General features: G+C 54.7%; 1 protein-coding gene across 1 annotated transcript; it reads right to left on the bottom strand.

The window, feature by feature from the left end:
- Nucleotides 1-7,796: 7,796 nt before the first annotated feature.
- On the bottom strand, nucleotides 7,797-12,869 carry LOC105497191 (RAS related). The gene is made up of 6 exons (XM_011768093.2): nucleotides 12,671-12,869; nucleotides 9,547-9,634; nucleotides 9,328-9,430; nucleotides 9,123-9,231; nucleotides 8,239-8,357; nucleotides 7,797-8,165 (listed from the first exon to the last, which is right to left on the bottom strand). Exons 1-6 carry the CDS (start codon nucleotides 12,821-12,823, stop codon nucleotides 8,081-8,083), a joined length of 657 nt encoding a protein of 218 aa, XP_011766395.1. The 5' UTR covers nucleotides 12,824-12,869; the 3' UTR covers nucleotides 7,797-8,080.
- Between the last annotated feature and the right edge of the window lie 745 nt (nucleotides 12,870-13,614).

A 13,614-nucleotide genomic window follows, 5' to 3' on the forward strand; every position in this document is an offset into this window, starting at 1 on the left:
GCCTTGGCCTCCCAAAGTGCTGGAATTATGGGCAAGAGCCACCGCTCCTGGCCACATGTTACAGATTTTAGAGCCCTGGTTTCAGACTAGAGGATGGATAGTAGCATTTGAGAACCATAATGGGCAAGTCAACAATAGACCTTGAGGCCAGGCGTGGTGGCTCACGGTTGTAATCCCAGCACTTTGGGAGGTGGAGATGAGCTGGTCACCTGAGGTCAGGAGGTTGAGACTAGCATGGTAAAAACTCTCTCTCCTTTTTTTTTTTTTTTTGAGACAGAGTCTTGCTCTGTCTCCCAGGCTGGAATGCAATGGTGCTATCTTGGCTCACTGCAACCTCCAACTCCCAAGTTCAAGCGATTCTCCTGCCTCAGCGTCCTGAGTAGCTGGGATAACAGGTGCATGTCACCACTCCTGGCTAGTTTTTGTATTTTTAGTAGAGACGGGGTTTCACCGTGTTAGTCAGGCTGATCTTGAACTCCTGACCTCGTGATCCGCCCATCTCAACCTCCCAAAGTGCTGGGATTATAGGCATGAGCCGCTGCACCCGGCAAACCCTATCTCTCTTAAAATTACAAAAATTAGCCGGGCGTGGTGGCTTGCGCCTGCTACTCAGAAGGCTGAGCAGGAGATTCGCTTGGGAGACTGAGGTTGCAGTGAGCCCAGATCGCTCCACCACACTCCAGCCTGGGCAACAGAGTGAGACTCCGTCTTAAAAAATTTAAAAAAGGATCATGAACTTTCTAGAATCATTGAGTTAAGAGGACTGAGTACAAACCATTACTGTGCTTGAACTGTGGCCTGTAGGGGTGCAGCCTTTGATGGGAAGCCACACACTCAAGGTCCTGGACGAGGCTGTCAAACTGAGGCCAAATGCCAGGTGAAAGTGGCTCATGCCTATAATCTCAGCACTCTGGGAGGCCAGGGCAGGAGGATTGCTTGAGTCCAGCCTGGGCAACATGGTGAGACCCTCATGTCTACAAAAAAAAAAAAAAAAAGGCCGGGCGCGGTGGCTCACGCCTGTAATCCCAGCACTTTGGGAGGCCGAGGCGGGCGGATCACAAGGTCAGGAGATCGAGACCACGGTGAAACACCGTCTCTACTAAAAATACAAAAAATTAGCCGGGCGCGGTTGTGGGCGCCTGTAGTCCCAGCTACTCGGGAGGCTGAGGCAGGAGAATGGCGTGAACCCGGGAGGCGGAGCTTGCAGTGAGCCGAGATCGCGCCACTGCACTCCAGCCTGGGCGACAGAGCGAGACTCCGTCTCAAAAAAAAAAAAAAAAAAAAAAAAAAGTTAAAATTGAGGCCAAAGGATTGGCATTGTCCCAGGTCAGAGTTCCAGGATGGAAAGTGGGTGGAGTGTTCTTTTTTTTTTTTTTTTCGTTTTTGAGACAGAGTCTCGCTTTGTTACCCAAGCTTGAGTGCAGTGGCATGATCTCAACTCATTGCAACCTCTGCCTCCTGGGTTCAAGCCATTCTTCTACCTCAGCTTCCCGAGCAGCTGGAATTAAAGGCACGTGCCACCATGCCCATTTAATTTTTGTATGTTTAGTAAAGACGGGGTTTTACCATGTTGGCCAGGATGGTCCCTAACTCCTGATCTCAGGTGATCCGCCCGCCTCGGCCTCCCAAAGTGCTGGGATTGATTAGAGGTATGAGCCACCATGCTCGGCCTGGAGTAGAGTGTTGTGAGCGTGGACAGTGAGGTCAGGAATCGTCCCTTTAGGGACAGAATCACCTTGTGGTTGGCCTTTGGTATCCAGCTGCCCAAATTAGAATCCCAGCTGCAGCACTAACCGGGCAGGTTGGGTAACAGACCCCATCTTCACCTTTGCCATCTGTTAAACGGGCTTTTGTCAAAATGAAGGAAGACAACCAGTTTGGATCACCTGGCCTGCAGCTCCTGTGACCTGTAGCAGGAGATCTAGAGAAGCTTAACAGAGGTCCATGACATGACAGAAAAGGAGGAGAGAGACAGAAAGATAAAGATGGAGATATTGGCCAGGCATGGTGGCTCATGCCTGTAATCCTAGCACCTTGGGAGGCCAGGGCGGGTGGATCACCTGAGGTCAGGAGTTCGAGACCAGCCTGGCCAGCGTGCTGAAACCCTGCCTCTACTGAAAATACAAAAATTTGTCGGGCATGGCCAGGTGCTGTGGCTCACGCCTATAATCCCAGCACTTTGGGAGGCTGAGGCGGGCAGATCACCTGATGTCGGGAGTTCAAGACCAGCCTGACCAACATGGAGAAGCCCTGTCTCTACTAAAAATACAAAATCAGCCGGGGTGGTGGTGCATACCTGTAATCCCAGCTACTCGGGAGGCTGAATCGCTTGAGGCCGGGAGGCAGAGGTTGCGGTGAGCCAAGATCACACCATTGCACTTCAGCCTGGGCGACCAGTGAAACTCCATCTCAAAAAAAAAAAAAATTGGTCGGGCATGCTGGCAGGCGCCTGTAATCCCAGCTACTTGGGAGGCTGAGGCAGAAGAATTGCTTGAGTCTGGGAGACGGAGGTTGCAGTGAGCCAAGATCATGCCACTGCACTCCAGCCTGAGTGGCAGAATGAGACTCCGCCTCGGGGGAAAAAAAAAAAAAAAAAAAAAAAAAGATGGGGACATCAAAACCTGGAAAGCTTTAGAATCGTTGCTAGGGTCTGCCAGAGCACAGGGGAGGGGAGGAACCGAATACATAATTTCTGGCACTAACAGTGTCTAGGGAGATGCCAGTCTTTTCGATGTTGTCTGTTGATCTTTGGGACACTGGTGGCTGTAAACCTTCCAAAATGGTCTGCCAGTTGTGTGGAGCATTTGGGGGCAAGCGGTAACTTTTGTCACATTCTTAAAGTGCATCTCGGTCCTGCTAGAAGCAGGGTGCCCCAGCCAAGAAGTTGGCCCCATTGGGCGGTGTAGGAAAGACTCTGATCCTCTGCAGGGATCATGTGGATGGTGAGATCTGGGAAGAGAGATGTTGGCACAGGACTCCTTCCTGTTGGGGGTGCAGTATCCGCAGCTGGGGCTTAAGTGGAAGTGTCAGAGCTTGTTTGGAAACTGATTGAAACATTGCCCACCCTCTTGCCCCACCACTCCCCATCCAGCAGGGGTGGACCCCTGGTGTGCAGAGGTCCTAGCAGGAAAGAGAGCCAACAAGTGACATAGTACATCCGAGCCGTACTTTTTCCCAGGGAAGAAGGTTGAGAACAGGCCAAAGGTTCTGTGATAATAGAACCCAGAAAGGGATATTAGCTAATCAGTGTTTTGTTTGTTTTTTTTTTTTTAGAGACAGTATTGCTCTTGTTGCCCAGGCTGGAGTGCAATGGCACACTCTCGGCTCACTGCAACCTCCGCCTCCCGGGTTCAAGCGATTCTCCTGCCTCAGCCTCCCAAGTAGCTGGGATTACAGACGCCCACTACCACACCCGGCTAATTTTTGTATTTTTAGTAGAGATGGGGGTTTCACCATGTTGGCCAGGCTGGTCTTGAATTCCTGTCCTTAGGTGATTCGCCCGCCTTACCCTCCCAAAGTGCTGGGATTACAGGCGTGAGCCACTGTGCCCAGCCCGCTAATCAGTGTTTTAATCCAGGATACAGAGGGACATTCATGGTTCTGGGGCAGAATGGAGAAGTGTCGGCCAGTCATTGATGGTGAGCACTTAGTATGCGCCAGGCTCATTCCTCCTCTGCAATCGTCTCCTTTAGCCTCGCGCTCACCCTGTGAAGTGGTTTTGTATTTGCCCCCATTTTACAGATGAGACTGAAGTGGCAGAGCTGGATTTGAATTCAGGCAGCCTGGCCTTGCAAAGGCCATACTCCACCCTAGGACTAGGAAGCAGGTTCCAGGATGGGTGCGAGTAGAACCTTCAGGGATCAGGACCCGGGGCACAGGAAGCAGATGGTTGACTGCTGACAGGTGGAGCCTCAAGTTCAGGGCATGGGGACATCTCGGTTGAGGGTTTTAGCCTGGCGTGTTGGGTAGGGCTTTAAAGATGGCCGGTCACACAGGCTTGGGAGGTGAGTGGACGGTAGTCTCCAGTTAACTTCAGCCTTCTAGGGTAGCAAATAGTGCACAGGACTGCCCCTCACCCCCACTAGAGCTTAGGTGGGATGGGGGAGAGCCTTTTTTTTTTTTTGAGGCAGAGTCTCACTCTGTCGCCCAGCCTGGAGTGCAGTGGCCGGATCTCAGCTCACTGCAAACTCCGCCTCCCGGGTTCACGCCATTCTCCTGCCTCAGCCACCCGAGTAGCTGGGACTACAGGCGCCTGCCACCTCGCCCGGCTAGTTTTTTGTATTTTTTAGTAGAGACGGAGTTTCACCAAGTTAGCCAGGATGGTCTCGATCTCCTGACCTCGTGATCCTCCCGTCTTGGCCTCCCAAAATGCTGGGATTACAGGCTTGAGCCACCGCGCCCGGCGGGGGAGAGTCTTAAGTGTTCCCAGGCTGGGCACAGTGGCTCATGCCTGTAATCCCAGAGCTTTGGGAGGCCGAGGCAGGAGGATTGCTTAAAGGGAGTTCAAGACCAGTGTGGGCAACGCCGCAAGACCCCCATCTCCAAAACAAAATGAAAAAGTAGCCAGGTGTGCGCTCGTAGTCCCAGCTACTTGGGAGGCCGAGGCAGGAGGATCACTTGAACCCAGGAGGTTGAGGCTGCAGAGTTGTGATCATGCAACTGCACTCCAGCCTGGGCAACAGAGCGGCACCCTGTCTCAAATAAATACATAAAATGTAAAAAACGAAGGGCTCCTTGGGAGGCTGAGGCGGGTGGATCACGAGGTCAGGAGATCGAGACCATCCTGGCTAACACAGTGAAACCCCGTCTCTACCAAACAAAATACAGAAAATTAGCCGGGTGTGGTGGTGGGCGCCTGTAGTCCCAGCTACTCGGGAGGCTGAGGCAGGAGAATGGCATGAACCTGGGAGGTGGAGCTTGCAGTAAGCTGAGATTGGGCCACTGCACTCCAGCCTGGGCGACAGAGCGAGACTCCATCTAAAAAAAAAAAAAAAAACATGTTCCTAGGACACAGATGGGCTTTGGGCTTCCAGACTGAAGTGTGTCATCCACTTACCCACTGTGGCCTTAAGACACCCGACACTTCTGCTCCTCCCAGGACAGAATAGGGGGGTTGGATGGGGGGTGTCCACATTGACCCCAAATTGAATTTAGTGTTTACATTCAGATGTCAGTGCCACTAGGAACTTTCTGGAACTGAGGACTTGCCAGACAGCTGCTTGGACACCATTCCACCCACCTGTCCCTTCTCGATATACATTGAAGGTGAGAATGGGACAGGCAGGGTTTGTAGCAGTTGCTTCCTATCTCTTTTTATTTTTGTAGACAGGGCGTAGCTCTTGCCCAGGCTGGTCTCAAACTCCTGGCCTCAAGTGATCCACCCGCTTCGGTCTCCCAAAATACTGGGCTTACAAGCTTGAGCTACCACACCCAGCTGAGTTGCTGCCTGTTTCCAATGTCCTAGAACGTTCTATTGGAACGTTCTAGAAAGCACTATGCAATAGCCCACTCAGCAATGATAGGAATGTTGTCTATTTGCCCTATCTATTAAGATAGCCACTAGAGGCCGGGCGCGGTGGCTGACGCCTGTAATCCCAGCACTTTGGGAGGCCAAGGCAGGCAGATCACTTGAGGCCAGGAGTTCCAGACTAGTCTGGCCAATGTGGTGAAACCCTGTCTCTACCAAAAACACAAAAATTATCCGGACATGGTGGCACGTGCCTGTAGTCCCAGATACTCAGGAGGCTGAGGCAGGAGAATCGCTTGAGCCCAGGAAACAGAGGTTGCAGTGAGTGGAAATCCTGCCACTGCACTCCAGCCTGGGTAACAGAGTGAGCCTCTGTCTCAAAAAAAAAAAAAAAAAAGCCACTAGCCATGTGTGACAACTGAAGTCTTGAAATGTTGATTTGACTAAGGAATTAAGTTTTATTAAAATATATATATATATATATTTTTTTTTTTTTTTTTTTTTTTTGAGACGGAGTCTCGCTCTGTCGCCCAGGCTGGAGTGCAGTGGCGCGATCTCGGCTCACTGCAAGCTCCGCCTCCTGGGTTTATGCCATTCTCCTGCCTCAGCCTCCTGAGTAGCTGGGACTACAGGCGCCCGCCACCGCGCCCGGCTAATTTTTTGTATTTTTAGTAGAGACGGGGTTTCACCGTGGTCTCGATCTCCTGACCTTGTGATCCGCCCGCCTCGGCCATTTTTTTTTTTTTGAGACAGAGTTTTGCTCTGTTGCCCAGGCTAGAGTGCAATGGCACAATCTTGGCTCACTGCAACCTCTGCCTCCCGGGTTCAAGCTATTCTCATGTCTCGGCATCCTGAGTAGCTGGGATTACAGGCACCCACCACCGTGCCCAGCTGTTTTGTATTTTTAGTAGAGACGGGTTTTCGCCATGTTGGTCAGGTTGGGCTTGAACTCCCAACCTCAGGTGATCCGCCCGCCTCGGCCTCTCAACGTGCTGAGGTTACAGGTGTGAGCCACCGTGCCCGGCTTTTATTTTTTTATTTTTATTTATTTATTTATTTATTTATTTATTTTGAGACAGAGTCTTGCTCTGTCGCCCAGGCTGGAGTGCAGTGGCCTGATCTCGGCTCGCTGCAAGCTCCGCCTCCCGGGTTCATGCCACAGCTGGGACTGTAGACGCACGCTGCCATCACCAGCTAATTTTCTGTATTTTTAGTAGAGTTGGGGTTTCACCTTGTTAGACAGGATGGTCTCGATCTCCTGACCTTGTGATCCGTCCGTCTCGACTTCCCAAAGTGCTGGGATTACAGGCGTGTGCCACCGCGCCTGGCCGTATTTTTTGTTTTTTTGAGACAGCCTTTCTGTCGCCCAGGCTGGAGTGCAGTGGCGTCACCTTGGCTCACTGCAATTTTTGTCTCCCAGGCTCAAGCGATCCTCCTACCTCAGCCTCCTGAGTAGCTGGGACTACAGGCACGTGCCACCACGCCCAGCTAATTTTTGTATTTTTGGTAGAGATAGGGGTCTCATTTTGTTGCCCAGGCTGGTCTCGAACTCCCGAGAGTTCGCCCTCCTCGCCCTCCTCAGCCTCCCAAAATGCTGGGATTGCAGGCATAACCCACTGCAACCAGCCAAATTTTATTTAATTTTAATTTAGACAGCCACATGTAGCTTCTGCCTACCATATTGAAGAGCACATTCTGTAACTTTCTAGGAAAAAAAATTCCTTCAACAGATGTTCAAACTTTATCCCAAGAAAATACTCATCAGGTCAAGAGATTGAGACCATCCTGGCTAACACGGTAAAACCCCACCTCTACTAAAAATACAACAAAATTTAGCTGGGAGTGATGGCATGCACCTGTAGTCCCAGCTACTCAGGAGGCTGAAGCAGGAGAATCGTTTGAACCCAGGAGGCGGAGGTTGCAGTGAGCTGAGATTGCGCCACTGCACTCTAGCCTGGCCACAGGCTAGAAAAAAACAAAAACAAAAACAAACAGAAAAGGGTAGAATTGCCCTGTTGAAGGGAAAGTGGGGGTCCAGGCACTTGGTTCTGCTTTTTAAATTCTTCTGCTCCTCCCCAAGCAATAGGTTCTAGATCTGAGGCTTCTAGGTGGAGGGAGGCTTTAGAACATGTGTGCCCTGAATTCATTCACCTTCCCAGAGTTCATTCCCCCACCGTTTTTTTTTTAAGAGATGGTCTCCCTATGCTGCCCAGGCTGGTTGAAAAGTCCTGGACTCAAGCGATCCTCCCGCATCGGCCTCCCAAAGTGCTGCGATTACAGGAGTGAGCCACAGTGCCCAACCCTCATTACCTCTTTAGAAAGCACCTCCTGACGTTGGCAGTGACGTTTATTATTCTGGGGGATGGGAGTTATATACAGCAGTGACCCGGAGCCCCTCACCCCCACCAGGCTTAGGTGGGGACAGGAGGTGTTGGCGGAAGGCACACAGTGGCAGTAGCCCAGAAGAGGCCAGGAAGTAAGGGTGGGCATGTGATGTGTCCTGGGAGACCCAGATGAGGAAACTGAGGCTCAGTGAGGGCCTCAGGTCACACAGCAAGGTGTGAAGGCAGCTGGTCCCGAGAGCTTGTGCTGGTTGCTTCTCTCTTGCCTGGGCTACAGGAGGACGCAGGGGCAGCCCCCGCCCTTCTTCCTGGGGGCACTGGGAGGGCTGGGTGGGAGCTCTTGTTCCTGGTATTTCCTGTGGGAAAAGGCCAGTGAGGTTGGAGTGGAAGTGCTGGGGACAAGGACGACGGGAAGGGGACTCGGCTCACCGGACAGCCCGCACCAGCTGCTCAAAAGCCTCGTCCACGTTGAGACGCAGTTTGGCCGAGGCCTCAAAGTAGGCCACGTGGTGGGAGGCGCCGAAGGCAGATGCTTCTGATCGGGGGACCTGGGGGTGCGGGGGACACGGAGGAGTCAGGTCCCTGCACTCAGGGTGACTGCAGCTGGAGAGACAGACAGGCAGGCTGGATGCTCTAGGAGAGGTGACCCACTGTGAGAACTCAAAGAGGAAGAGTTCCTGAGAGATTATGGAGGGAGATGCCGCAGGGGCTTGGTGTCCTCTAAGTGAGGGATGGGGGCGGGCTTCGTGGACACTTGCCCTGCTGTGCCTTCGATAACCAGGAGTGGGCAGGCCGGGAAGTCAGGGTGTTCCCGGCAGAGGCCAGCAGAGCCCCAGAGGCTGGAAATCCCCAAAACCTTCGCCAAATGGATGAGTTCTGTGTGGAAATCGTTGTGGGGGAAGTGTTGGGAGCAGGGAAAGGAGGGGCGCAACTGTGCGGGGCATCTGGCACCTGGAGAGGAACTGGGGAGCCATGGAGGGGGCCGGCCATGAGCAGGGGACGTGCTGGGGCTGGTGGGAGGTTGGCTGGAAGGGAGGAATGCGAGGAAGGGGCAAAGAGAGCTGGCGGATAGGGGTGAATGTCCTTTGTTCCATCCTGCAGCCTCTCCTGAGGACACCTGCGTGCTAGGCCCTCTGCTCGGTCATGCTCGGGACCCCGAAGGTCCGGTTTGGGGGTAACCCATCTAGGTGAGCTGTGTGACAGCGGCAGTGGCAGGACTGCAGGAACAGAGGAGGATGCTGACGGGGGACAGGTGTGCTGAAAAGAGCCTCCCAGGCTGAGATGGGGTCCCCACAAAGAGGGGTGTCCCGAACCTGGCGCTGTGCCTCCAGATCCGCCTTGTTCCCGACCAACACGACCGGGAAGTCATCGCGGTCCTTGACCCGGAGAATCTGTGTGAAGAGCTTGCCCACCTCGTTGAAACTGCGAGTGAAGCCAGAGGCATGAGATCCAGCCAGCTGCAGAGCCCAGGTCCTCCCCACACCCACCCACTGCTCCACCACCGGCAACCCCTGTCACCTCTGCCGGTCGTTAATGGCAAACACCAGCAGGAAGCCGTGGCCGGCACGCATGTACTGCTCTCTCATGGCCCCGAACTCCTCCTGGCCCGCAGTGTCCAGGACTGCAGAGACAGGGAGAGGGGCCATTGTGGGGACCAGGCTCCCCCCAGTCACCCCCAAGAGCCCTCAGCCCCCGCTGACACCACCCCCATCCATTATCCATCCCCGCCGCCCTCACTGTCCAGCCGGGCCGGGATCCCATCCACACTGCAGATCTTCGTGTAGGAGTCCTCAATAGTGGGGTCGTAGTCAGACACGAAGTAGGACTGGCAGGATGGGGAGAGGATAGTTATTGCAGTGCCCCGGCAGACAGGACGAAGCCCTGCCCCTGGGATGCCTCTCTCAGTCTCTGTCCCTGTCTCTCTAAATGTCTGTCCACATTGCTGGGTCTCTGCCCCCTTTCTCTGGGCCTGTGTTCCCTCTGTCTCTCTGAGTCTTTTTTTTTCTTTTTTTTTCGACGGAGTCTCGCTCTGTCGCCCAGGCTGGAGTGCAGTGGCGCAATCTGGGCTCACTGCAAGCTCCGCCTCCCGGGTTCACGCCATTCTTCTTCCTCAGCCTCCCGAGTAGCTGGGACTACAGGCACCTGCCACCACGCCTGGCTAATTTTTTCTATTTTTGAGTAGACATGGGGTTTCACTGTGGTAGCCAGGATGGTCTCGATCTGCTGACCTTGTGATCCACCCGCCTCGGCCTCCCAAAGTGCTGGGATTACAGGCGTGAGCGACTGCGCCCTGCCTTTTTTTTTTTTTTTTTTTTGGAGACAGTTTCGCTCTTGTAGCCCAGGCTGGAGTGCAATGGCACAATCTCGGCTCACTGCAACCTCCACCTCCCGGGTTCAAGCGATTCTCTGCCTCAGCCTGCCAAGTAGCTGGGATTACAGGCATGCGCCATCTTGCCAGGCTCATTTTGTAGTTTTAGTAGAGATGTGTTGGTCAGGCTGGTCTTGAACTCCTGACCTCAGGGGATCCGCCCTCCTGGGCCTCCCAAAATGCTGGGATTACTGGCGTGAGCCACCGCACCCCGCCCCGTCCTTCTTTCTCTCTAAATGTTTGTCCCTGTTGCTGGGTCTCTGCCCCCTTTTCTCTGGGTCTGTGTCCCCTGTGTCTCTCTGAGTCTCTATTTCCCTCTCTCTGGGTCTCTGTCTCCTTCTTTTTGGGTAGCTGCTCCCCTGCCCCCCTTTCCCTGCCTCCCACCAGTCTTCTGAGTCACTCCTGGTCCTCTCTTTCTGGTGTAAGGTACATATCCCACATCATGATTACATCCTAGCTGTGTGACACTGAACAAATCACTTCCCCTCTCTGAGCCTCAGTTCCTCAGTTTCTTCATTTGAAAAAGGAGGCTAAGAACAGCACTATACTTCATCCAGCACCGGCGAGATTCAGAGCAAATCCCTGTTAAATATTGAATGTATCGGTTATCGGAGGCGTTATTGTCCAGACTGCCTGTTTATATCTCTCCCTCCTCTTCTGCCTCCTCCCTCTCTTCTTCCTTCTCCCCCGTCCCCTCCTCCTGCTCAGGCGGCCTCCAGCGTCTCCCCCCAGGGGAAGGTCCCGGTTCCAATCCGGCTGCGGAGAGGCTGCCCCACCCTCGGGCCCCGGCCCCTCCCTTCCTGCCTGGGTCCTGCCCGCTGCCAGCCAGGCCTTAGGCCAGCTCTGGGACTGTCTCTGGGTGCAAGGGGCCCAGGGCTGGGGCCTTTCTCTACACAAGAAGGGCTCCCTCCCAGGCCCTTGCTGGGGTCTTTTGGTGGGGGTGGGTTGGAGGTGTCCTGGGGCCCCAGGGCCTCTGCAGTAGCATCTCAGGCGGAGGCACTTCTCTAGGATTTCTTTGAAGCAGGGAGGACCTCCCTCAGGAATGGGGAGGAGGTTTCCTGGGTAGGGGTGGAGTTTCAGGAAAGAAGGGGTGATTTGGAGGCTAGGGGTCTGAATACTCCATCTGTCAGTTAGAGGGGTGCTTGGTGAGGGCTTGTCCTGGAGGGAGGCTATAAGGACCAGGCCCTGGGAGGGATTGTGGCTCTGGGGGTAGTTAGGGGCGTGACCTCAGAACAAAGCATGAGAAGCTCAGGGCTGAGAACTGGGGGCCAGCCCCGAGGTGGCGCAGGGGGTTATAGTATATACAGTCTTAGAAACACTGGGTTCATTGTCAGAGAGACTCCCAAGGAGTAGGTCTTTCTGGGGGTGCCAAGAATCTGGGGGCTTCTTCCTTGGAGATTATTTGAGAGCTATCCAGGGTTTCTGAGAGGGGCTCAGGGAGTTGCAGTGGAGAAAGCACGGGATGGAGGAGGGGCTGGTTTTCCTTGGGGGCGGGGTGGGAGAGTGGAGGTTTGGGTCTTGAGGAATGGGGGATTGTCAGGACTTGGGGTCTTGGGAGATTTCTGGAATGGCCAAGGGGCAGGATCTCTTTTTAAATCTTGGGTTGGAGAGCAGGACTGTCTTAGGGCTGGGTAGTCCCAGAAGAGTCTCAGGGCCAGGGTCTGTGTAGAATTTCTAGATTCTGGGGGCAGTCATGGAAGGGGCTAAGAATCGAACGTGGGGACAGGCAAGGTAGCTCACGCCAGTAATCCCAGCACTTTGGGAGGCCAAGGCAGGCCGATCACGAGGTCAGGAGTTCGAGACCAGTCTGGCTAATGTGGTGAAACCCCGTCTCTACTAAAAACTACAAAAATTAGCCAGGCGTGGTGGCACACGCCTGTAGTTGCAGCTACTCGGGAGGCTGAGGCAGGAGAATTGCTTGAACCCAGGAGGCAGAGGTTGTAGTGAGCCAAGATCGTGCACTCCAGCCTGGGGGACAGAGCGAGACTCCGTCTCAAAAAAAAAAAAAAAAAATCGAATGTGGGGGAATCTCAAAGGTGTTGGGCACTGGCGTTCTCCCAGGAAGGTTCTCAATGGCTTAGAGCAGAAGTTGGGGACTGGGATTTGGGGGAGATAGGGCTCAGGGTGGTGGAAGTTGGCACTGAGGGCGTGGTGGGGGGGCCTGGGAGTGCTTAGGGTCCGAATGGGGTGAGTGTTCTATATTTAGCATGCTCCCAGGAGGTGCTCAAAGCCAGGTCAGCAGGTAAGCGGGGTCTGGGGCACTGGGGGAGGGAATGGTGGGTCTCAGGATGCGAGTGCAGAGGGAAGGCTCCCCCGTGCAGGGGATGGAGGCTCTCCAAGAGTTTAGGTTACAATCTGTGGGGATCTTTTAAGATTAGAGGGCCTTATAGGAGGGTCTCAGTGACGGGTCAAGGGGGAAAAGGGGTCTCGGGGGTCCCCCCAAGGGCTCAGTTCTGGGTCCCGGGGACACCCTCCCGGGTGAGGGCCCACTACCTGGATGAACTGGATGGTCAGCGCGCTCTTGCCCACGCCGCCGCCGCCCACGACCACCAGCTTGTGTGTCTCGCTGGGCGGGGGGTCCCCGGGCCCAGGTCCCCCGCCCCGGGGCCGCCCCCGCCCTGTCCCGGACGCCGCCCCGCTGCTCATGTCGCCACCGCTGCTGCTGCCTTCGCTACCGCCTGCGGGGGAGCCGGGCGGGACCCGGGGGGGCGGGCTACGCTAATGAGGTTACTGCATAATCATGAGCTCTGGCGAGGAAGGCTCGCGTCTCGGCACACTTAAGGAGGGGGACGGGCCAAAGAAAGGGAGGAGCTATGTTAATAAGGGAAAGGGAACGGGGTTCGCTGCGACGGGGAATTCCGAATGAGGCGGGGCTATGCTAATGAGAGACCTGTGCTCGCCCTGAGCGGCGCCACGCGCTCTCAGCGGGAGGGCGGTCTGTGGGCGTGGCTATGCTAATATAAATTCATTCTTTCAGCAGACGGGGTGGGAAACTCGTCAGGGGAGGGGATATGCAAATAGGGACCCCTGTGACACTGCTGCTTGGGGCACGGTCTCTGAGGCCTTAGTATGGTAGGCGGGGCTCGTCGACTCGCGCGCGCGGCCGTATATAGGGCGCTCCGAAGCAGCAGCAGGTTTTGAGGAGAAGCTCCACCTCCCTCCTGGGATCCTAGCCAAGCTTTCGACCCGGGCGTCTGGGTTAGAGTCTAGAGTCTCCGCCTGCTAAGGGACCCAGGCTTCCGGTTCCCGCTGTCCCAGCCAAGCGGAAGACAGACTGGGAGGAGAGTGGGGCCCTACAGGGGGACAGCGGGGTAATGGGGCAGGGAGGGGCCGTGAGATCACTGCATTCCTAATCCATGAGCCAGCTCGCCCAAGTTGGGATGCCTGGGTCATGAAGAGCCTGGGGCCAGGATTTCTGGGTCTTGAAAGAGGAGGAA

Source organism: Macaca nemestrina, chromosome 20, assembly GCF_043159975.1.
Source record: "Macaca nemestrina isolate mMacNem1 chromosome 20, mMacNem.hap1, whole genome shotgun sequence".
NCBI classification, from domain to species: Eukaryota; Metazoa; Chordata; class Mammalia; order Primates; family Cercopithecidae; genus Macaca; species Macaca nemestrina.

Excerpts from the sequence above, each read along its gene's own strand:
- LOC105497191 (XM_011768093.2), bottom strand. The coding sequence starts at position 12,823 with ATGAGCAGCGGGGCGGCGTCCGGGACAGGGCGGGGGCGGCCCCGGGGC. Across the intron at positions 9,635-12,670 it reads TGACCATCCAGTTCATCCAG|TCCTACTTCGTGTCTGACTA; the intron begins GTAGTGGGCCCT and ends CCATCCTGCCAG. Across the intron at positions 8,358-9,122 it reads ATCTGGAGGCACAGCGCCAG|GTCCCCCGATCAGAAGCATC; the intron begins GTTCGGGACACC and ends CCGCACCCCCAG.